The following is a 27,303-nucleotide window of genomic DNA, read 5'->3' as shown; positions in this document are numbered from 1 at the left end:
GGAGGCAGTGTGTAGTTGTTTATATATTCCCTGCCACATCCTCTTTATTTGTGAATGTTTAATGCACTCAAGAGGATCAAATGAGGGTTGATGGACTGTTAAGAAAAAGCTGAAAAAAAGGAAGAGTCTTCCTTAGGTACGTTTCATGGAGTTGAGAGAAAATAAGCGACATTCATTTTAGCTTTGTGTTTGGCAAATAGCTCAAAGCATTGTCAAATAGTTTTCTCCCTCCTCCTTTGAATATTACTAATAATAACAGAAAAAAGTGCTGATGGGAGATGAGATGACAACAAGAGAAGTTTTTTTTCTTTCCCCAACTCTGAATAAATGGGGCACTGTTTTCTAAAGTAAATGGAATCATTGCTCAAGGTAACAACCAGCAAATGGAATATGCAAAGTGAAATCCTGAAGAGGGTGGGAGAGAGACAGAAGGCAAAGAAGGCGGGAGACAGACAAAGACAGATTGAGGGAGAGTCTTTAACATCAAGCATCTTTTAAAGTCTCAGATGAGTTGCGGCTGAATCGAGGCAGATCAAGTCAGTGAGTAAGGCAAATTCAAAAGACAATGGCAGTGTGGGAGAAAGACATGATTGTAGGTAGGAAAGGTCTTGAAATCTCTCTTTCTCCCTCTCCGCCTTCCCCCTAGGTGATCTTTACTCAGAACACTACATCTGGCTGAGCTGACGCGTAGTCTGCAAAGCAAGAAGAGGGTGGATTGGGTGGGGGTAGGGGGGCATCTGAGCGTAAATGGAGCTTTGTGCCTGGCTTCCTGCCTGCCTTGCTGCTTGCCCAGCCAGGCCTGTAGAGAAAGGCCCCCTCTCCACCCTTCCTGCTTCATCTCTCCTTTTCATCTCCCTCTTTACCCATCCATTTTAGCACTACCCCTAAGGGGCATCCGACACTAACACTCACTCTCTGCTTTCATTCTCTTCCTCCAACTCCCTTTGCTTATGTTGTAAATGGAGGAATATCACAGCTAATCCGTCATGTTTATGAATGACACGGGGCCTAGGGAGAGTAGGGGCGCCTTGCCAGAAGTGGCGTACATCTCTGTTGCATGCCCTCTGCTTGGCTGATCCAATCTGCCCCGGCAGCGATGACCATAAAAAATACCTATGGGGGATGGCAGGCTTGGAGGCATACTAGGTGTGTTAATTTTTAAGAAGAACTCATAGAATTTCTGACCTGGAATATGTTTCTCAAATTCCAACTACATTCCATCCAAAATCCCAACAACTGCGTCTTTACAGAGCTGCCTATAGGTGTAAGTGTAAGGCCTTCGAATTCAGGAGTAAAGGGCGCGGACATCCCGTGACTGTCAACAGCACTCCGTTTCGTAGAGTGTAATTTGCAGGTGTGCAGTTTGTCTCTCTGTGTGGTATATGGGATCTGTGAAGGACGTTTCCTTGATTTATTATATGCAAGAAGAGATTTTAAGTGTTTCAGACACACAATCTACCATGACACCAGTGTGTCAACTTAAAAGAGTTTTACAACAAGTTTTCCAATGTCATTTAGAAAGAGCAATTGCTCGAATTGTTCGTCTGTGAAGGTTTTTCTGCCAGAAAAAAAGGCCTGGTGATTAATAGATTGACTCTACAATGGTTCTCTCATAATCTCAGGCATTAGGCAAGGGTTTTTAATGACAAATAAGCAGCATTCAATTAATTATACAATCTCAAAGGGGATTTATGGAAGAAACAATCAGTGCAGGGCAAAAGGGGGAGACGATGCTATTTTTCACTGAGACAGAGTGCCATGAACCTCGGGTTAAGAGGGCTTTCTGTGCCTTCACCTTCCTCCTCCTGTGTTTTGTTCCAATGTTCATCATCACAGGAGAAGGGAAACACTGGGTAGTAATTCACAACTCATTCCTATTTGACTCCTTAGGCAGCGAGGGTAAAATAAAATTTTAGTGGTTAGTAGATGGTCCCTCATTGTCTGCCCCTGGGTATTAGCAGTTTTCTCAAAGAGACTGTATTTGTTCAGCAAATTACTGAAATACCTTTTAGAGGTAGCAGGCTAGAGAGACTTAATGCCACTTTGTGTTGGAGTGGGCCTGCTCCTCTTAAAACTCTATTATAGTAAATTGGAATTAGCTGTTTGAGCCAACTGTGGCACATCCACAGTAATATTCATTAGTGTGCTCCATACCTGTAGAATCAACTAATGAACTAAACTGAAGCATATTTTCCCCAGCCCAGCTTTTCTACCACTCCTCCCCTTTTACTGCTGATTTCTGTTGCACTGTAAAACCCAATTTTTCACTCCAAAAAATTCAGTATAATGGGGCAGTGTTGCAACTAAAATTGTCACCTTCCAATTGTTTGCTCCTGACAACCAGATCAGTAGCAGTTTATATCCTTGTCCATTTATATTATATATATAGTGAAGGAGCGAAGTAAATTTAATCTAAAGTGTACTTTTTGACCAAACGTGGACTCTTTATGCACATCTTCAATATGGCAGCACAGACTATCTGTGCAGTCAGCACAGTTTCAAGGTGGGCAACCAAGATTACTGTCACCAATTCAGCATTCAACCAAATGTCTCCCTTTCTGTTCCCGAGTTATTGCGCTGAGTAATGGTCAGAAAAGTGTTTTTGAAAAACATTATGAAGTCACGCTGAAGTTGACCTTTGAAGTTTTGAATGTAAAATGTAACTTCATGGTTTTGTCATGGTTGTGGTGGTTTGTGCGAAAATTTGTCATAATCAGAAAGTTAATTATTGAGTTATGGCCCAAATGTTTGTTTCGTAACCTTCGATCACCAGTTTCTATTTAGTTTATCCTTCAGTCCATGTGGACGATAGTGCCAAATTTGAGGAAATTCCCTCCAGATGTTCCTAAGATCATACGTTTACAAGAATGAGATGAATGTGAGGTCACAGTGACCTTTACTTTCTGACAGTCAGTATTCTAATCAGTTTATCCTTGAGTCCAAGTGGACTTTTGTGCCAAATTTGAAGAAATTCCCTCCAGGTGTTCTTAAGATACAATGTTCATGTGAATGAGATAGATGTAAGGTTATAGTACGACCCAGATCTAATCACTTCATCCCTGAGTCCAAGTGGATATTTTTGCCAAATGTAAAAAAAATGATTCTCAAGGCATTTCTGAGATATTGTGTTCACAAGAATGGGAAAGATGGACCACCCAAAAAAACATAATATGTGGCCACTTCTGTTGATGATGTGGAGGCATAAATGCATGTCATTGATGTTCTAGTTTTCTTAAAGCCAAGGTGTGTGTAGATCATGTAGTAGTAACTTAATTTAAGAGACTATTTACTGTACATGATCACCATCTTCTTATTTTTCACCTAAAATCACCCTCACTTGTATGAAATAGTTAATAATTGACTGACTTATTTCTGTAAAAATAGGGCTTTGACACATAGTACAAACATGTAGACACACCGATGTAGAAAAATTTAGATGGATCACTGACAGGATCCTCTTTAGAAGGTACCCACTCCATGAATGTTATTTTTGAAGACTGAAACATACATTTGTATCCTCAGTGAAGATAAACGGATCATCGGCTTTCATAGCAAAAATGAACTTTCCACTACTTGCTAGATATAACGGGCTTGACTTTGACCCGTGAGACCTGCACAAGACGTATTTTTAAACCTTAACTGGAAAGCAGTCATGCCTTGCCACTTAACATTTACTCATATCAGTTCGTCTAAGGCTTTGGAACATAACAAACTCCGGCCCCAGGCATATAATTGGGACATGCTCTCACATTTGAGCTCCTCGGGAGTCTTTTCCAGTCAGCACAATAATGAAAACCACATCAGTCCAGACACATGCCACGTTTTAAAACAATTTGAAGGTTGACTCGGAGTTCACTAGCCTGTAAACCCTTAAAAACATCTCGGGAAGATGAATTTCGGAATTGTCCTCCACCACACACCACTGTGTGCCTTATTTGACGGAAGTGCAGAGCATTTTGTTTTCCATTATTGGATTACTTAAGCAATATCTACCCAGTGCAGGTGCCAGGAGGCTTATTTGGGAAATCTGGCTCAAAGGAAGCTCTGGGGGAAAACCTAATCTTATTTAGACTGGACAACATATGTGCCAGACAGCACTGGGATGTATCAATGAGATAAATACAGGCTTTGGATTCTCTGAGGGCATTTAGGGAAAATTCAGACTTTCAATTCGTCATTTCTTCTTTTTGCTCAGCAATGATGCACATGTGCTTTTTTACTTAACATGCTTGTCTGTCTTGTTGCTCTCTCAAAGAATTGCTATACCTGCTACTCATGATTGGGAAGTCACTTTCACTTGTATCTAACTTTTCCAAGTATGCTACCCAAAGCAGTGATAAAACCAACCATATGCTAACAACAATGTCCAGGCATGTGTGCAAAATTCATTATCAAAACGTATTGAATCTATTCCGGGTTGAAGAACTGTAGCTATTTAATGGCTGTGTTTTTTCAGTGAAAATTGTAAATAGGGGATACAACTAGACAAAGAATTAGGATGCCCTGGTCCAAGGGTCAAAAATTGATGTGGAGACTAGCTCCACCTCTGCAAAAGTTTCTAGGCAGAATGATGGATGGAGTGTTGTGTAAAGCAACTCTGTCTGAGTCCAAGTTTGAGATAGTTTAACCAAGCTGCAGGTAGCTGATAAAGCAAAGGGTGGGCTCAAATTTAGAATCTGTCAATCATTAGGCGCTAGATTGGAAAAGTACACCTTTTTAACCACAGCATTGAGTGGATACCCTGTAAGTAGAGCAAGGAAATCAACAACGATGTGGGTGAAAGTGGTGAAACGTTAGAGAGGGAAAGAGAAAAATAGAACAGATGCCGTCATAGAATTGGCACAAAATGGAATTGCTGTCTGCCTTTGTTAATCAAGAGCTCTTACGTTTGGTTGAGTAATTTTGTTTGTGTGAAAACAAAAGCATAATTAACAGTTCCCTCTCCCATGCCAAAGGAAAAAAAATAATTGAATACGTCAGTTGAACAGGAGCCGAACAGAACATTTTGTTGAAGAGGATTCAGGTCGTCTCTGAGCGGATGTATTAAAAAGGCTTGCAACAAATTTTAGAGAACTGTAAACAAATTATAATGGACAATGTTGCTGTGTTAATGTGTTCTGTATCAACAACCTCATTTAAAAAAAAAGTTTAACCGCAAAGACCAGACATCTGCTCTGAGACAATTAAATATAATTTATCTGTGTGTCAAGATTTGATTTTCTATGATGTTACTACAGTTCTACAAGTCTTTCAACCTTAAACTTTAATTGTGTGCAGAATTATTTTATTATTAATTACCTTTTATGAGTTTACAAAACACTCCTAATTCAATCTAGGTCAACTAATGTATTAGCAAGCCATGAAACAGGCCAATTTCAAATGATGTCCTTGTGAGCAGCAAGAGTGCTGTATGATTAACGTGATTAGCACCCTAACCCTGCTAAATTCTGCCATCTTCTTTTCTCACTTCTTTTGGATTTTTGAGCGTGGAAAAAGCTTTAATCAGTGTCCCTCAACTTGAAATTATATGCTATGGTGCGGTGGCTTTGACTCAGGCTGCTGAGAAAAATAAGCACTGCTGTCACACTCCATGGGTAATGTTTTGTGGCTTGTCTTTTTGTTCGGGCTGAAATCTTATCTGGGAAGGGGGAGCGAGAATCAGATTGATTCCTAAACTGGGCAAGGATAATCTTTAGGGCAGGGGAAAAGAGGAGTGTAAAATGTAAGAGCGTCTACTCGAAGACATCTGCCCCAAATTCCCACACTTCCATAATCCAGCATCTCTTGGCGAGAAGGGATCCTCAAACAACAATTCATCTTGACACACACTTTTCTCCGCCACAGCAAGTGACCTGTGACAGCCCCTTTGAGGAGATTGTATCCACTCAAATACGTCCAACAAATATATCTTATTATGGCCTGCAGTGATTTTCCCTGAAGAATAACCTCAACCGTGGGGTGAAAAGTCTTGTTCCGCTTGGGAAGAAAAGGGTCGGACCGAATCCAATCCTTGTGCAGCAACCACGGAACTAAAGCCAGAATGTGACCGGAAAGGTTTATGTTTTCATTGTGCTCCACTTGGAACGTCCAGCGCAACAAAGATTTATTTTCTTCTCAAATTCCTTTGTACTAACTCGGTAATGTTGGAACCAAATTTAACATAAAAGTGACATAAAATACATCTCACTTAATTTGACCCAAGGATCAGATTTACACTCAGTTTTCTATTGCTTTGTGTTACTACACAATGAATATCGCAACGTATTTGACATCATAACCCACTATCTAATGCCAAATATCAGAAACAATGCCAAAAAATACTCCAGTTAAAGCTGTAAACCTGCAAGCTGAAAGAGATACTTTTCTAAATTTCAACCAGATTGACTCATAATAATGTGGGTAGTATGTGTAAATGAACTGCAATAAAATTCCTTCCATCTAACCAGTGCCCAGATCTCGGGCTGTTGCTCAGACTACAGGCTATATTTCTGCACTTTTCGTATTTCCTGCCATGCATGCCACCACTATGGACACAAAGAGTATAGAAGTAGATCAAGACATGTATTGGCCTCTCTCTCTCTCTCTCTCTCTCTCTCTTTCTTAAACTCAGACCTAACTCTGATCAAACGGTAACAATAGGCAGTGCTGATTGAATATGAACCAATACTATGTTACTGCCTTTTTCTCACCAAAATGATTTTAGAAACACATTTTAGTGCTCTGTTTAGCTGTAATGAAGAGAGTTTGTGAACAGAAAGTGGGCATACAGTTTCCTGCATATAGAAAATGGAGACTTAAAAAACTGAAAGCAAACCGTAAAACTAAGCAATGCTGATCAAATTTAAACCACCATTCTGTGACTGTGTTACCTATTTTTTGCTTCAAATGCTTTCAGTAAGATATTTCAGTTTACCTTTTAACTATAACACAAGAATGTTTATTACCAGTGGGCTGTCGCATTATGTCACCCACTAGCGAGAGCGTTTATTGGTCTGGTGTGGCACTGTGCATTCTGGTAGTTGTAGGTTTTCTATCTCTTGAGCAATGCCATTCCTTTCTTTAAGTTTTTTCTGGTCACATTGCACACATTTTTGAATCTTTCTTTTGCATAGAGAGCCTAGTTTTATGAGAAGACCATATTTCCAATGATGAAATACCTCTTCAAGCACATGCAAAATGAGCAAACTACTATTTTTTTTGGCAACATCAACCAACTGGGCACAGTAATTGCTTTGTTCAAAACCTGCGCTCTGTGTACAGACTGCCATCACTACTGTAAGTGCCATGTAGGAGAGAGGAACATGCTTTTAATTTGTTTTTCTGGAGCTACAGTTTCCCACAGCTGTCAACATGTAAGCAGATAAACTTGAGCAGATATCCTGGCCTTAGTTTCACTGTCTGGTTCCACTATCTCTTTAATGAATTCCACTCCATAGATGTAACTGCATTAGTCCCGTAATACCTTGTAAACATCACCTCCGACTACACATACACACAAGTGCCCTGGTGTAGCACTAACTGAGCAAACATGTAAACAGTAACAGATCACGTTTGAATGGAACCTTTATCTGTTGAGACTCAATTAGGCTTATTTAATTAGAGCCCAAACAAGGAGGATATTACTTGAGTTTGTCACTCAACCCATTACGCCACAGCAGGTGAGAAGTTTACTTTGAGCCGAGACTGTGAGTGTGTGTGTTTATCGGCAGCAACTGCAATATGATGACAAATCATGCTGAATTTATGCTGCACTCAAGCAACATTTCAGTTTTCATACGAGGAAAATGTGATTTCACGTGTCCTCGTATTTTGTTTGAGTGATCAATAGATATAATCTGCTAATGGGCTGAGTTTATGTCCAGTGGCCTTCTGTCTTCAGCAGAAATCTGCTCACTGAGGGAATTTTTGAGCCAATGTCCTTTTTAGACTCCTCCCATACTTGGCACCGCACACTCATATGGCCTGATAGCCTGGCAGTGGCTAATGTGTGCAAATTGTCATTGGGAGTCTTTTTATATCAAGCACCAGTGCTCAGCACTTCTCTAGAAGGTGACTTCAGCATTTCTCTCCCTTCCATCTCATTTAGTGTGTAGATCCATTGTTGAATATACAGTATGGGTCTGTAAAGCAGAAACTGCCCTTGTCTTAGGCTGTCCTTGAGATTGCAGCTCTCAGCGAGGTAGAATAAGGAAGCAAGGAAACTGTAAAAACCCTTTTTTTCTATTATTTCACCTTTCAGCTCTGACTTTCATATATTGTACAGCTTGGGGCTGTATGTGCAATTCATGCAGCATATAGTATATAAGTCCCAAAACACACATCCCAAACCAAATGCACTACAAGCAAATCAAACTTGTCCAATTTCCACTCCTATCAGGATGCAGCTCAGAGTTCCTAAAGGGGTAATGAAGTAGGTCCTTGCTGATAATTTATGTAACCACTAGTCGAAAACCAACCTCTGTTACTGTTAGCGGAACATAGCGCATGGGAAAAACTACCAGCCACTTGGCCCCTGCTTGATTAATTATTTCATTCTTTACTTTTAACACATTGTCAATAACCCAACTTCTCCAAAAAATGCACAACAAACACGTTGTGGCTCAAATTACATAGTGATTAATCTGATTTCATGCTGGTCTCTTTGCCTTGTAAGGGAAATGCTGCAGCAGCTCTGCTGATGTGAGTTGTTAATCACAGCACAAGCTAGCAAATGTGGTCAATTTCCTTCCCTTTATTTATTATCACAATGGTAATTCTCTTTGGGAAGTAAATGAGGGTATAGCTGAGAGTTGCACGGAGATTCAGAATGTCAAAGTACTCTTGTTTATTCTTCTTTTTTACATCTTAATCTCAAGTCCTGTGCAAGAAAAACTTTTTTTAGATACCTCACAGTTGATGTCATGACTTTGTGGCCATTCTAGATGAGCATGAGTGCACAAAGCAGCTGTAAAATACATTTCTGGGCTGAGCAAGAATGCATTCAGAAGGCCAGAAACCTTCGTAACAGATCATTAATTTTAAATGCACTGCCTGGAGTCATATCAGCTGCCTGCACTGGAGTTACGGGCGAGCATCATGTAACATGCATTCTATAGGATAGGGAGGATGGGTTTGGTGAAAGGGCCCTTTTGTATGCCTGACCCAGCCTCATTTTTATATGTTTTCGCGATTTCAATGAGCTACACTAGTTAATCAATAGTGTAAATCAGACTATGGTTTTACTGTGCAATCAAGTTAACATAAGCTTCACCATTTACAATTTAAAATGAATGCACCCTGCACCCTCTTTTTTTCTCCTTAGAGCCAAATAACCAGCAGCATTGTACACTGCAGCACAAGAAAAAATCTGACTTCTTAAAGGACAGCTAAATTATGATCTCTTAAGCACTTTGTTTTAGAATACATTGCAATTTCACAGAAGTTGCTTTTTAGTTCGCATGGATTGTCACATCCAATTACTATATTCAACACGCATCCATGCTCCGAGGCTTGCTTCTGGCTATTGTGTTTGATCAGGTATACTTTTGACTCACTGTAGAATCGACTAATTGTCTGTTCGACCTTGAACAGGCTGAAGGGAGCCTGGACAGGAGCTACCTTGTACAATTAATTCCTTTTCCCCTCCTCCCTGTCTTTCTCCATTTGAATGAGCACCTTTGAAAGCGCAGTTTTTCAGATTTAGTTTATTCCCTCATTGCTCGATAGTTGCTAATGTGGTTCTTTTAGAGATGACCAACCTTCTCTCTGTTGCTTTTGTTCTTATTATAGCAGTGTGTTCCTTCTGGAGAATGCATTGTCACTATATTTAAGTATTGTATGTGTTAAAATGTATGCACTCTTTAAATGTATGTATTGTGAATGTAAAAAACACAATGAGCACAGTACATAATTTAGCGCATTTTTTTTTTTACCGGTTAGAAAGCTAATAGCCAATACAGTTCTTGACGCCTATCACATAACACTTAAAAATAATAGAATACACCATCCATAACCATCCAATCACAGTTAATGGCTGTAAAGCAGATATAAACTGTGGCAAAACAAGTTGACAAGAAAAAATGGTGAATTTCTTAATTTTTTGTATCCCAGAATTGGTTCTGTCCACTTTCCATCTTTAACTGTGATGCTAACTAAATATGGCCACTGCGTGACTGAGGTAAATTGACGAAGTGGTTATTGGTTTAATAAGCAGCACATCAATTTTGTGCAACAACAAGCAAACAGTGCCAGACGCCCACAAACTTTTAACAAGAGTACAGCCGGGGCAGCTCTCATTACCTTAATGGATACTGAAAAGGATAAAGATAACATATATATATATATATATATATATATATATATATATATATATATATTGCACACCATGTCAAGGACACACAGTGATAAACTGTGTGATAAACCATACTGTATAAGGATGCATGGCCCAAATTGGCCAGTATCAGTGCACAACTGCCAGGAAGATTGCCAGCATTCAAAGTACGTATTATATAGGAGAGGAATTAATTAAACCAGTTTGAGAAGTCTGCTTTGTGATTTGCTGTCTAAAAACATGCAACAAAAAAGACCCTTCGATCACTAACAAAACACGTCAGTTCAGACAGGGACACAGAGTTGCATTGGAAAGTTTTGTAGTTCAGTCTGAAGTCACTAATTTGTAATACAGTCTATTTCTGAGAAGATTTATCCATCGAGGTGGTTTCTCATGCCAGATACCCAAAAGCATTGTTGGAAGGCGGCCATGATTGTCGTTTGGCTGTGTGCAGGCTATGGCATCTCAAAGCTGTTTCCAGACTGATGTCTCCTCATGAAAATTTAATGAAGAAAGTGTTTCCAAAAAGGTGCCGTTTACGAGAGCAGCGGAAGACACTAATTAGCCATATCACAGCAGGGAAAGGAAAACTTAAAGGTGCACATAAACCTCATTGGCATTCAGAATAAGCAGGTCTTGTTTTCGCAGATTTACACTCAGCTAACTTTTGCGGAGAGGCAGGCATTCTGCATACGGGGATCTCAAGGCGTATGGAAAATTCCACTCTGTGCCCTCTCAAAGATCATCACTTGCTGCGAGCCCAAAATACTTCCTGTTCAGAGCCTTGAGCTTCAGACAAAGCTGCTCTAGGCTTTGATTTTCTTTGTTTTGCTAAAAGAACATGTTTAGAGCAAGGAGCAATGTGAGTTATCTCTCTCACATCTCAAACGGCAGCAAGATGTAGCCCGCCCTTGTTCAGTCTGTAAGCTGAGACACAGGCAGGAACAAGACAGCTTATTCAAGACAGCAAAGCCACCTGCCATCATCAAAGAACTTCAAAGCTCCATCTCACCTCAGTACATGTTTAGCTAGTGTTGCAATGGTTTGTCCCTTTCCCTTATTAAAAGAAATACATTATGGGAAACATTCTTTTTAGGTGACTCCTTCAGTCAATTTTATTTACATAGCCCAATATAACAAATCACAAATTGCTTCAGGGGGCGTTTCATTATGCAGGTTGACCAATTTATCAGTTTGGCCGATAAATTGGCACAGATATGATGTTTTACACTATCATCATTAGTTTTTTCTGTGATGTCAACAAATGCAAATGGTGGGATGATGCAGCATGGTCCTGATGTTTACACAGCCCATGGCAGCCAAAGTGGACTGTCACAATGGTTAGGATTAGGCAGCAAAGTCATGTACAATAACAACGCCACTGGTTCTGTCCAAAATGAAAGAAACTTTAGAAAGAGCAATTGGGGGTGCGTTCTCATCTGATGCCGTTCAGTTGCGTTCCAGTTGGATGTTGAAGGTTGCCATTGGTAACAAACTTGTACGCCAAAAGCAATGACAGAGTGGACGTATTTGATGAGTTCAAGCGCTAGTGAAAGTGAAAGGGATATCGGCCAATTGAAGGTCTAGTATTGGATTTAGTTAGTTTAGGTTACAGAAATGCAACTTCTCCCAACCATGTGTCAGCCATGCACGAGAACTACAGTGGCTGATGTGAAAATAGAAATTTCCCTATCTAGAGTCAGTGCTTGGTTTGTTCATTCTTGGCTACTGTAGAAAAAAAAAACATGTCTGACTCTGTGGAAGAGGACCATCTCTGTAGATATGTAGATATAATCGGCTCCTTCTAAGGTAACGAAAACACAACAATTCTTAGTTTGAGGTGATTATACACTAATGGAAACATAGTTCTGAATATTGTTTTTCATTTATCCCATTATATTGCTCTAAATCCCACCCTCAAGGGATTTAATTAGCTTTCGGCTTTTTCCTGTTTCAAACTATTTTTATTTTTATCAGCCTTTAAAAATCCACTATTTGTTGACCTCTTAGTACACCCTCTGTCTTGAGACCCTAACAGCTGATAAGGAAAAAAAAAACTTTTGAGGGAAAAAATTAAAGAAACCTTAGATAGAGCAATTGGGGATGGACAAACATGCTATAGATGTTGTATAGAATAGACCAACATAATAAAATGACAATACAGACTCTGTATATCAAAATGATACATGGAATGTAAACATGTATAAAAAAAAACCCTATAGCTTTAAATTTTACGGGCAGATATTTGTGTGGTATCAATCATGTTCAACTCTCAGCAAGAAAGTGAGAATGTCAATATTCCAAAATACTCCTGAACTTTCCTTTAAATTACCAAGAGTGCTTAAACTGTTGTTGTCCACTTCCACTTTGTGTTCATTTTGTGTCCTTGTCAATACCAATTTTGGGAAGGAAAAGCAGTTTTAAATGTCAGGACTTGAGAAATAATTATTGTTTTATTGATGGAGTTTACAGTATTACAAAAAGCATCTTCTATTTTGCTCCTCTGCTGTCTCTTTTCACTACACACTACGTTTGACCAACAATAGTAGATAGATCTTTGGCTTATTCTTTTACTTCGCAGTCTCATGACAACGACTTCCACTGGCTCTCCCTCCTCATTAGCTCTGCATATGGTTTGAGGAGGAACACTGACTTTCTGAATCTGACCTCTGCTACAATGTCTCTCATCTTCTTCCAGAGGACCAGCTGCCCCCTGGTTTCCCCACCATAGACATGGGCCCACAGTTGAAAGTGGTGGAGCGAACGCGCACTGCCACCATGCTCTGTGCCGCCAGTGGCAACCCCGACCCAGACATCTCCTGGTTTAAAGACTTCCTCCCTGTCAACACCACCAACAACAATGGACGCATTAAACAACTCAGATCAGGTAGGTTTCCTCTGCTGAAAACTCAATTACAAAACAGGGAGTCTTCTTTCTTGTTGCCTTCTATCTGATCTGCACCCCCTGTTGTCTCCTCTGTTCTTTCATCCTCTTCTTCCTCCCATAATTTAACTTCTCATTTGGCTTTTAATTTTTTAGGTAATGGCATTGTTTCTACTACTTCCTGTCCTCTATTATCTGTACGCCCTGGTGTGTGCTGTCTGTATGTGTGTCTCCCTTTGTCTTCCAGTGTTGTCATGGGCTGTTGGGATTGTTCCCCCCTCTGTGTTTTGCTGGCTTATGCCCTAACTTCTGCCCTCATTGCTCACTGCTGTGACTTTTTACAATAAATTATTTTGCTGTTTTGTGTTGATTTTTTTTAACTGCATTGGTGCAGTATTTTTGTTTTGGATCCATTCTCGTCATTTCTTATGCCTTTAAAAAAAAAAAAAAAAAAAAATAATAATATTCAACATTCGGCTTCTTTCAGAATCTGCTAAGGAGTGCAAAATGATTTTAAAATAGGAAAAAATGCAGAAAAGCAAATTAATCATCGTCCTTGCGCATTTGTTAAATTTTTCTGTCGAGAAGAGGGATCCTTAAACCTCCTCTGAATAGATATTTGCTTTGCTAAAGCACTTTCTTATGGTTGAAGAAATACATCTATTTCTGACACGAATCAGCCACAGTAGTGCGTAAAAGTTCATAAGGCTTTCCCCTTACCCCTTGATTCTTTGAATTTACAGCCCCCTGCTTTAATGTGTAGCTTTGTTTTTATTTGCCTGCGACATACCCAAATATACCCATTCGCCTGAATATTCCAAGTTTGATTTCAATATCTCAGTACAGTGAGATGATTCTATTTTCCAAAAAAATTGACATAGCTTGCAGCTCTATGTGCCAGCTAACGACAACACATTAGCGCAACTACTTGTAAATTTCAAGTCTTGTATGTTTGACCACCTGTCTTCACAGATTTCACAGCTGTCCTTTGTTAAACCGTCTTGTTAACCTTACTTACTTGCTGCTGACTTGTTTTCAACAGAACTGTGTAGAATTAACCCTCATTTCTAATGTGCGACTTTGATTCACTTAGTTGTTAAAGCATTAACGAAACCTTTGTTAACTAAACTTACTTAAAGAATATAATCATATTCTTATGCTGTCTTTCTTCTCTCTATATTTTTTAAATCTACAGAATCCTTTGGTAAGTGCTTAGCTCTAAAGCACACATCACCCCCCACTAATTTTCCATGTTTCCAACAACTATTAAAATGCATGGCATGCATTTTACTAACAGACAGTTTAGTGTTAGGGCTACTACTCGAGGCACATACACTCTTCCCTCACCCCACGGTGTTCAAGTGTCCTACCACTGCCAGCTATATAGTATCACCTTTATCTGGAGATTAGAATCACCAAACTTTATCTTAGTGTTGTCATATACTGACCTGGGTAATGACCTCTCCTCACATGTTTGTTACTCACTCACTGACCCACCACTTACTCACTTATTTAATCTTTTAATGCCAGAACAGTAAGGATGGGAATTTCAAGAGTTTTAGGGAGGTGACCAGTTATGCTTAGCTCAGGTGAAGCAAAGGGATCTCAAGTTGATTAAAGATGTCTGCTATCAATCTCACACACAAAGTCCTCAAAGTCTCTCCCCTCAGTCGATGGTGTTCAGAAGCCATTGCCACTTCCAAAATGGCACCTCCCCGTGGTACACCAATGTACAAGTTCTTCTCTCTGACCTATGATTTTTCTATGATGAATCCTGTCTTTCTTTGCCAGTAGAGTACAGAAACGTTCTTATTCTCTCTCTCTCCTTTCTCTTTCCTCTAGTACCTTTATTTACGTACCCTGTTAAATCTAATTTGATTCTTCTTCCAAAGCCCCCAGCCTCTATCTACTCGTACTAATGCTTCTTCTTTCTAATCTTATTTGCATTCATATTATCCACCCAGGTGGTACACCAATAAGAGGTAAGAGTGCTGAACTGACGTTCACAGAATGAAAATAATACAAATTCATTCTTGCTGTCAACTCATCCATTCACTCAAATCACCTCCATTTTTGTCCTGTTTACCAAGACCAAATCCCATTACGTTCATATGGACCTTCCTTCTTATTTGTCCTGTTTCGTTGACTAAATTTGTATTCCTTTTTTTTTTTTTTTTTGTCTATGCTTTATTTACTCCTTTGTATTCTGGTTTCAAGAGCCTGTTTAGCTCAGTTGCGATATGCTTGCCCTGGCTCAAATAAGCATATCCAATGACAATTATTTTTTTAAACTCTATTTTTTCCGTTCATTTTTGTTTTCTTTTTGGCCATAGCGAATCATGTGTCCCTCTTTTTGTCCAACTAAAACAACCAAGCATTTTTTCCCCTTAGCTGTTCTTGTTCAGCACTAAAAAATATGCACAGATGCTGTGGAATCACGCAGGCATGCTGAAGACAACATTGCCTCTCCTCTGCTTTTTTCTCCCAAAGAATTCTTTCTATCTTTGCAAACTATTTTTTTCCATTTCTTCTATTTGCTTTCCTCTCCTGTACCTCTACAAAAAAGCCCAAACAACCACTTTTTTGATAAAGTTTCTACGGTGCTTTTTTTTCTCTTTCACCTATTTTTCTTACTTTTCTTGGGTTTGGAGAATATTTTACTTTTTGACTTTTTATTCTTCAGGGTTTGGGAAAGGCAAACAGTAGAGTCTGGCGAGGACCTGATTGGCTCATTTTTGCCGTCTGACGGGGAGCTGGAGAGTTGTTGATGCATAAAGCCATTTTTCCCTGGGTCATGTGACACCACACTGCTGATCCCATTGGTGGATTTTTATGGGTGTCTTTTGAAGCTTTCACAAGCTAAAAGCAGTGGTTGGTTGCATTCTTGTCGGCTCAGGTCGATATTTTGAATTTTGTCTTCTAATACATTTGCATTTTATTTTTCAGCTAAGGGTTGTCAGAAGGTTGTAAGTTGTGCCGACATACATTTCTTGCCAAGATTTGCATGTCAAAACTTTTGTTACAGAGGGTTATATGTTGGTTTTGCCATAAACAGTACTTAAATTTTCCAATTATATGAGCAGCATTTTTCAACTTTTTGTATGGGCTGCATTTTTTGAAAGCTACTTCACCTAGATGAAGTACCAAATTATTCAGTTAGATGAATGTTTCGCTCAATCTGTGATTGAATATGCTAAAATTCATACCAAAATTTCTTTCTTTCAATTGTCCTCCCTTGTTATGCTGCTTTCTTATACTGTAAACCTCTTTTGTTTGATCCATGTTTCCCTGAAGCAGTATCACTCATCCCCATATTGACCAGTCCAGTGACATGTTGTATATTGAAGGGCTTGCCCCTGTTCTTCAAAGTGAAATTATGACATTTTTTTGACATTGGCGCTAGGATGAGTGTCTTTTAAAACACTATAGCCATTTAAGTAATCAAGGTTTTCTCAAAAGAAATCATCAACAAGGTAAATGTATTATAGACACAAGATAATTTAGGTGTTTTCTTTTCTGTTCTTTTGGGTTTTGTTGTCAATGTGTTATTTTCTTTTCCCTTGTTGTTAATTTAGGCCTGTTAAGAGGAATATATTTGTATTGCGATGTCTTGATTACCATTTGCAGCTATCTCTCACCTATGGTAGGATAACACAGTCCTCAGCCAGTGGATCAGACTGTGATAACGATGGGGGATACACTTTAAAATCTAGAGTTATAGTAACAGATGCAGGAAAATAGTATTTATTGGATATTTTATAAACTTCAAACTGTTCAACTACTGAGGCTTGAAAGGACAAAGCAAAACTAGAAATGAAGGGGGCTGATGTTGGCCTCCTTGAGGTCAAACAGCTTCTTTTTCTTTCTTTTATTTTTGCTTTTAGTGAACTTGATGTAAAACATGATTTTAACCAAACATACTCCGCTACCCCGTTTGCTATTCCCAACCAGGAGCCCTCCAGATAGAGCAGAGTGAAGAGTCAGACCAGGGGAAGTATGAATGTGTGGCGACCAACAACGATGGAACCCGCTATTCTGCCCCGGCAAATCTATATGTCAGAGGTAGGAAACACGTGTTGACAACACTGGCATGTTTCTATCAAACGTAATGTTAACTTTCTTTTTGAAACTCACGAGGAACCTTTAAATCAGCCAATAAAGTCTGCAGGGGCTACATCCTCTGAGGCCATTGTAAGTATGTTGTTTTGATGTTTCGGTCATTTATTTATTTTTTCTTTTGCACTTGACTTACCTGCACTGATTTGAACCTACAATATCTACTCTGTTGTGTGTTTTTGGTCCTTTCTGTTGATAATCCTGAATCTAACACCAATGAGTAGACTGCTTGCTGTATTTATATACTAATTGCCTTTCAAGCCTGTCTGTCGGAGGTGGGAAAGGGTGGCCTGCCCTCCTCCGTCAGTCTCAACTCTTTCCCCAGCAGTGAACAGATCCTCTCTGGCCTTTTTTCTCCCCATTAATTTCACTAGTTTTACTGACACTTAAATCATAAAACAACAGTTAAATATGGTACAAAGTAATTCTAATCCTATTTCCTACATTATGAAAAATAGCTTAATAAAATAGTCAGTTTGCCATACAGTATTTGACAAAATACAGCTTTATGATTTTACTATACACAAAAAAAGAGGCTGCAATCTTTTACTCTTTTAAAGTCATAATGTTTGGTGCAACTGTGTCAGTTTTACTTGGACACAGCAGCCAAGCTTCTTTTTATTTTATGTACAAAATTCACTTTTAAAATGTTAAATACACATGTGTAGAGAACAAATATATGTTTATCTGTTCTTTTTTTGCAATTTATACATACATTTTACAATGTAATGTGTGGCACAGATAACGGTAAAATGTAATAGTAATTACCATTCAGTTGCCAATTATGCACAATATATAATTAAATATATAATTCATTGTAACCTAACCACAAGGCTTGGGCAGAATTTGTATTAAAACTAAATATTCTATCTTATTCAAAATGTTTGAGCTCACATTTTTGCTTTGTAATCTGGGGGCCACTGAAATACAAGGGGCTCCCTGCACCGTGGCGACAGAAGGTCCTTCGAATTGTTTAAGTAGCATTTGAACACCTAAAACATGGCCTTTTTACTCTCTGTGTTTCCCTTGTTTTTCTCCTTTCCTTATTTCATTTTGTTCTGCATCAAATTTCCTACATCCCTCAGAGCTGCGAGAAGGTTGGTGTGTTTTTACTTTTTGAACACAACACAAAACAGTAATACGTTCATTTGTTTGCCACAACAACAAAAAAAATCTCATTTTTTAAAATTTCTATTGATATAAATACATATATATTTTCTTTAATTTGTCGCTCATTCAGTGTTCATGTTCATTGAGAATGCCCCTGGTCCTTGTCAGAGTGCTTGATTGTCCAACAGGTGGTGCATGTTTGCATCTTTGAGGTGGGGTAGTAGGGATGATATTTGCATTTGTCTCAGGGCTTATTTGCATGGTCACCTCTTAATGCTTGAGCTAGCCATCCCCCTTTCCCAGCCCTTGCCTAAACCCTTACCCTGTCAGTGTTCCTGCTTGGTTTCTCCAATGACTTCACAGCAGGTTAATGGGATGAGAGGAAAAAATTTGTAAATAAATGATATTTCAAAAACAAGTAATTTAACACAACATCAGTAGGAACAATGTCCTTGATTTCTTTGGGCTCCTGGAACTAATAGCTGCTGTTCGACATAGATGCAGAGCTGCTCCATATGAGCACTGAATCTTTCTCTCCATAGAGCCATTTAAGCATCACTACACTCAAATTTTCCCTGTGGTGCCCTCTGCAATTGAAGTTTCTCCGAGATAAAAATATGTTAAAGCAAAATCCATCCTTTGTTGTAATTGGCACTAAAGTCAAGCGCCAAGCTGTAAAAACAACCTTGCCCTCAGAGATTATACACTTCCTCTGACGAGGATGTTTCGGCGCAGGAAGTTGTGAAAGAATGATGTATTTAGAACGTTATCCATGAGACTTGACAAATGTAATGATATTCAAATGAGCAGGATAATATTATGTCTGTGGGGAGCGTGATCCAATTGGATATTAATTAAATATTGAGTGAGAGAAACGTTGTATTTAATAATGCAAGCAGTTCCCCTAGATTTCCTCTCTGGAGAGCTGCAGTGTGCTCAACAGAATGGGCTTTGTGAATTAGTAGCAGGCAGCAGAAAGTGTGTGCCTCTAGTGCAGTCGAATATACCTACACATCTACCTAGTTTAGAGTCACAGGACGGACTATAGGGGCTGTTTACAAAGCAGGGTCAATAATCAGGCAATAAATGTAAGTAATAAATGTAAGGTTCACTAAAGAACTTAATAAGTGATCCAGCAAGAGCTAATCTATCTTAAATGCCATGAGCAGTAACACTGACCTTACTTTAATTTCAGTCCTCCCTAAATGTTTTATAACATTACCTGGTAGTCCCTGTTTGTTCCCCTGATGCCTAAACCCCTTAGTTATATAAGTTATCTATATTTACATATTTTTGTATACAAGTAAAGTAATAATATTTTGTTTTTTTTGTTCTATTTATTTACCTTTTGTCCAAGATGCTGTTTCCTTCCTCTCGATGTGTTTCTTAGTTCTTCGTGGACCTTGAACAAGCCACATTTACAACAATGTAGCACTACCAGGCTAACCTTTCCATTACACTGTGTGTCACCACGTCTTCCCTTTACTACTTATTTTGCCCCCGGAGCCCTCTTCCCCACTAACTCCCTTACATGGTTGCCTCACAAAGTCACGTACTGTTCTTGTATGCATGACGGACCCTCCAAAAGGCCTTGAAGCTGTCCATGTGCATTATGAATGTTATACATTTAAGTTAACTTAAAAGTGTAACCTTTTCTTTGAAGTTTTAGCCTTTTATTTATTTATATAGAATATTTTTGAGGGGAATGATTATTTGCTAGAGCTGTCAAATGATATGGGTTTTTAAATACAAATTAATATCAACAGTGCTGTAAAATTAAAACTTATTTCGAAATTATATGATAAACACTTTGTTTAGCATTTGCAAAATTCTGAATCACAAGAAATCCTATTAACAAAAATCATGGTAAATCTACGACTGAGAAGTAAGAAGCAAAGTAGCACTTTGTCTGCATCTTTTATAATGTGACAATGATTACGTTACATACTGTATATAAATCTTGAAAATGTATTAAACAAGCAATGTGTATGATTTAGTGCCATCAAGTGATGAGGCTGCAGGTTTCAACCAACTGAATACACCTTTGCTTAATCCTCGCTTTCAAAGCGTCTTCGATAGCCTTACAGGTAAAAACGCGAAAGGAACTATTTAGAGACAGTGTTTGGTTTGTGTGTTTGAGCTACTGTAGAAACACTCTGTGGAAGAGGACCTGCTCCAAACATGAGTTCCTTTTATTTGATTACAGTTAAGTTTGAGGTCTCCTGTAGGTTAAATCTTTGGGTTAAGGCAGGATTACATCAATAAACATTTATTTCAGGTTACAATTTTGTTTTTAGCTTATCCAATTGAATTAAAACATAATTTTGAATATTATATTCTATTATGGCCAATATATTCCCATAAATCCTACACAATATAAGTAGCTGAAAAGCTATCAGTGATTCTACTTTTCTGTATATATACTTGGAGCATCTCCTCTGCTTCTTTTTTTAAAGATGTCAAGAACCTTGACACATGCCACATATTCCTGAGTGAAGGTGAAGTTACATTTCAGAACTCTCAATGTGAATAAGCTCTGTCAGCCTTTTATCTAAAACAGTATTGAGGCCTGCAGTCCTGTTGAAATAATTTGAATTAACATTGCTTTATGTTCTTGATTTCGATTCATTCACAGGCCTAGAACTGATTTGTACAATCACAGAATGTAGTTAAGCGAGACACGTTAATGCTTTAAGCACCAACATAATTGGTCCTCTTGTGATAAGCTAAAGACCTCTCATTCGTCATTGAATTCACCAGCATAAAAAAAGTATGCATAACTTTACTTTCATCCTCTGAGCTGTCTGGCAGAGTTCGAAAGTCTGAAGCCACTTTTAAAAGTAAGGGCAGGACAGGGAAACATATTAAGGGTGACTGTGTTATCACTCTACAGTTCATGCAAGGTGTGAATGCATAACATTTGACAGCCCTAGTGTCTACTTTACACTGAGCCTGAAAAGTGCAGCGTGTGTGCGACTTCTCTGGAGCAAAATCAATGTTTGTGTGATGTGAGGATGTGATGCAGCACATAATCTCACATCAGCTGGAAGTACGCAGCCGAAAAGTTGTTTCTTGGCATACAACTGTGGAGTGCTGTCGACTCTCCAGCACATTGTGCAGTTCTGTATATCTGTACTGATGGTGAGACAGTTTTGTGCATGGCACCCATGTTGGTGTTAACCCATTCACCATTGAAATCTCTTGGATCAAATGTGTTTTCTTAACCTTCATCAACAATCATTAATTATCTATGTAGACAGATTTAATTTGTATGCTATGATAAACCTTTAACATTATGCTTATGTTATTCTTATCTAATGCGGTAATGTTAAACTATCAGTCTGTTTTCTTTTGGCAACAGTCGAGGAGAATTCACAACATTTTTCTATGAATATAATTGGTTGTTCCATTTTCTGCTCGGTTTTCACACCATGTTTTTTGTTTTTCAGTACGCCGGGTGCCACCACGATTCTCCATTCCACCTACAGACAATGAGATCATGCCAGGCGGCAGTGTCAATATCACATGTGTGGCAGTGGGCTCTCCCATGCCTTATGTCAAATGGATGCTGGGTGCTGAAGACCTGACACCAGAGGACGACATGCCCATTGGACGGAACGTCTTGGAGCTCACAGACGTCCGGCAGTCAGCCAACTACACCTGTGTGGCCATGTCAACCCTTGGGGTGATAGAGGCTGTGGCACAGATAACAGTGAAAGGTAAAGCTGCTTCTTCTTTAGCCTTAAAAAGCTGAAATTTCAGCAGTTTGGATGGATTCAAAAATAGCTCACTCAAAATGTTGCATATAGTTAAAGAAATACTGTATATATCAATTTGCAGTTTTATATTGGCAAAGTATCCAAGCAGAGACTTAAGGGAGAGTTTTAAAGAAAGTTATTTACTACTCTCACTGCCATGATAAGTCATCTGTGGAGGATTCCTTAAAGCTTTAGACAAGCCCTGGCACCGGCCTCAGTGCATTAAATGCCAGATTGAGAATATAGCAAAGTGCTTATCTCTCAGCGGGAAAGCTACAGAGCCACAAGCTCACCATTTCTGTTAGCAAGAGGTAGAAGAGGAGGGGGCATGAGAGGGGGATGTGAAATGTAGTGAGCACTGTATTGTTTGGTGTCCTCTGTAGGCATGGCACTTATCTGAGTGTAATCATATCTACACAGCAGCGTACCCGAAAGATATCCCAGATTGGTGTCGCTGTGTTCACGTGCACACAAGGGACAGACTCATGTACACACATGCTTTGTTTTTCCTAGACATAACATCAAGATATTAGTCACAATATAACAGTCTGGCAGCAAGCTCCCCCAGAAGCATACTTCAGATGGCATATAAAGACAATCTATTGCCCTGATATCTTTTTTGCCATGTGCCACAGTGTGGGGGAATTAAAGCAATAAATTTACCTGTTAAATTATTAAAGTGATAAACACTGGGAAATCTGAGATTAACGACAACAGCACTCTCAGCTGCTGAGCATGGGGTATGCAAGCCTTTAATCTCACACATTTGTTCATATGAGACTTTTTTTCAACAAATGTAAACTAGTAAAGTGAAATAATATCATCCACCCAGCTACTAGGGAGCACACAACACAAGTCTCTTATATTATATAAACATATATATATATTTATATATATCAGTGTCAGGTGCAATGGGCTGGAAAATGAACGCAATCAATAAAATTCAACCATCTACTCATTAAAATAAAGTCTCTATGGCCCAAAACATGAAATAAACTACTCTACAGAGGTATAACCTTGGTGTACATTTTGCATTTCTGTTAATATTTATGTAATAATTATCACCACAGCTTTGCCCAAAGCTCCTGGCATTCCTGTGGTGACAGAGCGCACAGCCACCAGCATAACACTGACGTGGGACTCTGGCAATCCTGAACCAGTATCCTACTACATCATCCAACACAAGTCCAAGTACTCAGATGACTTGTACAAGGAGATCGATGGCGTAGCCACCACTCGATACAGCGTGGGAGGCCTCAGCCCGTACTCGGACTATGAGTTTCGGGTGGTGGCAGTGAACAACATCGGTCGAGGGCCACCCAGCGAGAGCATAGAGGCCAAGACAGCTGAGCAGGCACCCAGCACGGCACCAAGGCAGGTCAGAGGTCACATGCTGAGCACCACCACAGCTGTCATCCACTGGGATGAACCAGAAGAGGCCAACGGGCAGATCATGGGCTATCGAGTCTACTACACCATGGATTCCACCCAGCATGTCAACCTCTGGGAAAAGCAGATTGTTCGGGGGTCTAACTTTGTTACCATACAAGGCCTCATCCCCAATAAGACCTACTACATCAAGGTTTTGGCCTACACCTCAGTAGGTGATGGACCTCTTTCCCCAGACCTTCAAATCATCGCTAAGACGGGAGGTAAGTGCGGTTTGTTTTCATTGTCAGAGAATCTATAATTGAACAAATTCAAGGTTGAACACATGTTCAGACTCCACAATTAAACTCTGAGTGTCACAAACATTTTTGAAGACATGGTTTTTTAGTCACAGATCCTCATTAGTGGTTTGTAGTTGTAAACACATGAATATCTTCAGGCTGCCGGGAAAAACAACTCGCTTTCTCATGTGGGAAAAATATTTTTGTATTTGAAAAGTTAACTTAAAACAAGAAATTCAAGTGCCTAGAGACAAAGTTTTTCAGCATGAAGTAACTTTGCACTATGTGTCTGCACTGTACTTGTTTGGCAACTGCATCTCCTAAAATACAACATGGCACTTGTAGCAATAAGTTTTTCCACAAAGTGGCATCTGTTGCAGTATGGTTGTACCGATGATGAAAATTGTGAGATGTAGATATTACTGAATTTATCCCTTCATTTCCATTGCAGTTCCCTCCCAAGCTACTGACTTCAAAGGAGAAGCCAAATCAGAAACAAGCATTTTGCTTTCATGGATTGCCCCGGCGCAGACTGGACAGGAAAATCAAATCACAGGATATGAACTTATATACAGGAAGAGAGATGATAAAGAAGAGGTAACAATTTCCTAACCGCTAACCCACCGATTAGATTTTAAGTTTGTTATAACAAATATAGTTTAATTTTGTTATGTAATTATGCATTTTTTATACATTGTGGAGAAAGTGTCTTTTTTTGTGCTTCCCCAACATATTAACAGATTAAATAGGTCATGCATGATGTTTACATAATACCAGACCTGTAGGATTAGCTTAGTCCATTTTTTTTTTAAAGTTTTGTAATACTCATGTCAAAAAATGACATTGGACAAAAAAATACAATGAATTCATTGGAGTCATTTACATCTTTTTGTGAAGTTACACAACAACACAAAACCACAGCCATACAACTGTACATTGGTGTTTGTGAAATCACGAGTAGTTCATACAGAATGTCAAATATGTAATGTAAAGATAGACTTTGGTCAGACATTTCCGAAGAATGGACCTTACCATGTAATTTGTCAATCGCTATGAAGTGTACTAAATTGAGTGTCAAATTCATTTATATAATCTGACAACTTGTTTCATTTCTGACAGCAAAATCGTATACCCTCAAATTTTATTCTCATGTCAGAAAGCAATATACTTTTATTCATATTTCTATTTCTTAATTAGAAAACTGACAATATGAAATCCCGTCCACAGAAACACATCAGCTTTGAGCCAACAACAACATACCTGCTGAAGGACTTGAAGCCCTTCACTACTTATACTTTCCGGCTGGCTGCCCGGAGTAAACATGGAGTTGGAGCTTACACCAATGAGATCTCTGCAGAAACTCCACAGACACGTAGGTCCTCTTCCTTATCTGACACAGTTTAAACTATTTGGAAAGGAACACATTTTCAAATGCATTCCAAATTTTACATGTGCTGCAAAATACCCAAAATTGACAAGAATGTCAGGAAGGTCCTGAGCACAGATAAAGTGAATATGGTTTTTATTTAAAGGGCTGATGCATTTGAAAAGATGTAAACATTTGAAATTGTAAAGAAGTGCTACCTGGCCATGCAGTATTCACTTTGAAAAGGTTGCATGGACAGGGTACCCAGGCTTTCCTGTGAAGTCAGGAGACAAGCTTACAAAAACTACTCTACGCCTTTGTTGTGCAAAAACAGTCCCGACTGAAATGAATGATAAAGTCTTGAATTATTGATATGAATGCCCACATATGCATAACTGCTTTTCATAAAGGGCGTTTCAGAAAGCCTCGTCTCTTGACATTGCATGTCAGCCAAAAATAATAGAGTAGAGATTTTTTGAAACTGAGCTTTCTATGTAGCTCCACTGCCAAGAACCACTTGGGATTTTCCCATTTTTCGGCACTGGTGTTTATTCTCAATTCAAATTAGAATAAAGAAAGTTGTGGAGTAACAATATCATAGAAAGCTCAAAGCAAGTATTTGTCTCTGCAGTTAGGGACATTTCCACCCAAAAGACCCCGGATTTATGAAACAGGTCAAAACTGAAAAATTGGATTTTGTTAAAATAAATCCATTTAAATTTCACTCGTTCTGATTAGTCAGAAACAAAAAAAAGAACAACACAGAACTGTTTGAAAATCTGAAATAAATCTGAGGTCTCTTAAAGGCAAGGGCAGGGATCAGGTGGGTATGAAAGTTCAAACTCTGCTCAGATGTATGTTCTGAGGTAAATGATGAAGTGAATCAAAAAGTGCATGCCAATGTTACCAGAATCTAATAAATCAGTCATGTCTCCTTGGGAAGTTCTCTGTTGTACAATCAGGCTTTTACCACAAACCAACAGGCTTCGGAAAGGTTGGTGACAAATACAACATTTTTCTGTTTTAAATAGTTAAAGCATCAACCTTTATGTTTTTGGATTGATGGTAACTGCTTGCCAAATTTGTCTAAGTTATTACTAATTTATTTTGGAATGATTTATCTTAAATTATTTCTCAAGTACTCTAAAATATGTTTAGATTTTAATTTTAGAATGAAAAACATGTATTAAATAGGATATTAGGATATATGACTTTTATTTCCCTTTTTTATTATTTATTTTTTTCTCAACAAGGTAGGTTACATATGTTTAAGGTGTCCTTTTTTCCAATCAACACCTTCCATTCATCATCAGTGTGTACACTTTTGTGTTGGTCTTTGCCTTTTGTTTTGTCTTTATTTGTGATGTTCCATTGATTTAAAGTATTTTATTTAGCCACATACGTCCTTGTGCTTTATCCTCATTTTGTGTCATTTTATTTTCCTCTTCTTTTTTCCTTTGTTTGGTCAATTCTACCATCATCACCCCAATCAAACCAAATACTGCAACTCCGTTATAAAAACAATTCCAACTCAATGAACGGCCTGACCAAACAAAAACAACCTTCACCTGCACCAAATCCAACTCGACAACCAGAACCCTCAGGCCCACCTCAGGGAGTCAAGTGCAATAGCCCCAGCTCCACCAGCGTCCTGGTAAGTTGGCGGCCACCACCAGTGGAATTACAAAATGGGATCATAACGCAGTACACCATCCAATATGTTGCAACTGGAGGAGGGAATACCACTGCACTCCAAATCTACAACATCCCTCCGGAAAGCTCTGAGTACCTTTTGGAAAACTTGGAAAAATGGACAGATTATCGTGTGACGGTCACTGCTCATACAGATGTCGGGGCAGGACCGGAAAGTCTGCCACAGCTCATCCGCACAGAGGAGGATGGTATGTGTTCGCTAAACAAAGCCCCAGCTGCAAATCCAGTCTACCTCTCTTAACCTGCCCCATCAAATACTAACAATCTCGCCTCTCTCTACAACTCCCTTTTCTTTTCTACCCCCTCTGCCTGCTTCCAATGCGACTGTCGCCACTTGATACTTTTAGCCCCATTTTGGACTGTACACTTTTTCACCC

The 27,303-nt window shown here is 38.9% G+C and overlaps 1 protein-coding gene across 19 annotated transcripts in view; it reads left to right on the top strand.

Moving 5' to 3' along the window:
- Positions 1-27,303, top strand: part of LOC121961980 (receptor-type tyrosine-protein phosphatase delta-like) — a 139,262-nt gene that overhangs the window by 74,632 nt on the left and 37,327 nt on the right. For 7 of the 19 annotated variants that reach the window (XM_042512124.1, XM_042512136.1, XM_042512116.1 and 4 more), the window contains exons 5-14: positions 13,008-13,196; positions 14,389-14,397; positions 15,158-15,175; positions 17,145-17,255; positions 18,395-18,406; positions 21,869-22,138; positions 23,248-23,829; positions 24,299-24,444; positions 25,075-25,219; positions 26,809-27,114. In XM_042512124.1, coding sequence (XP_042368058.1) covers positions 13,008-13,196; positions 14,389-14,397; positions 15,158-15,175; positions 17,145-17,255; positions 18,395-18,406; positions 21,869-22,138; positions 23,248-23,829; positions 24,299-24,444; positions 25,075-25,219; positions 26,809-27,114 — 1,788 coding nt within the window. The remainder of the gene's footprint in view (positions 1-13,007; positions 13,197-14,388; positions 14,398-15,157; positions 15,176-17,144; positions 17,256-18,394; positions 18,407-21,868; positions 22,139-23,247; positions 23,830-24,298; positions 24,445-25,074; positions 25,220-26,808; positions 27,115-27,303) is intronic. The other 12 variants (XM_042512132.1, XM_042512130.1, XM_042512129.1 and 9 more) reach the window with 5 other exon arrangements.

This window comes from Plectropomus leopardus, chromosome 23 (assembly GCF_008729295.1).
Source record: "Plectropomus leopardus isolate mb chromosome 23, YSFRI_Pleo_2.0, whole genome shotgun sequence".
Taxonomy (NCBI): domain Eukaryota; kingdom Metazoa; phylum Chordata; class Actinopteri; order Perciformes; family Serranidae; genus Plectropomus; species Plectropomus leopardus.
This window is presented reverse-complemented; position numbering and strand designations above follow the sequence as displayed.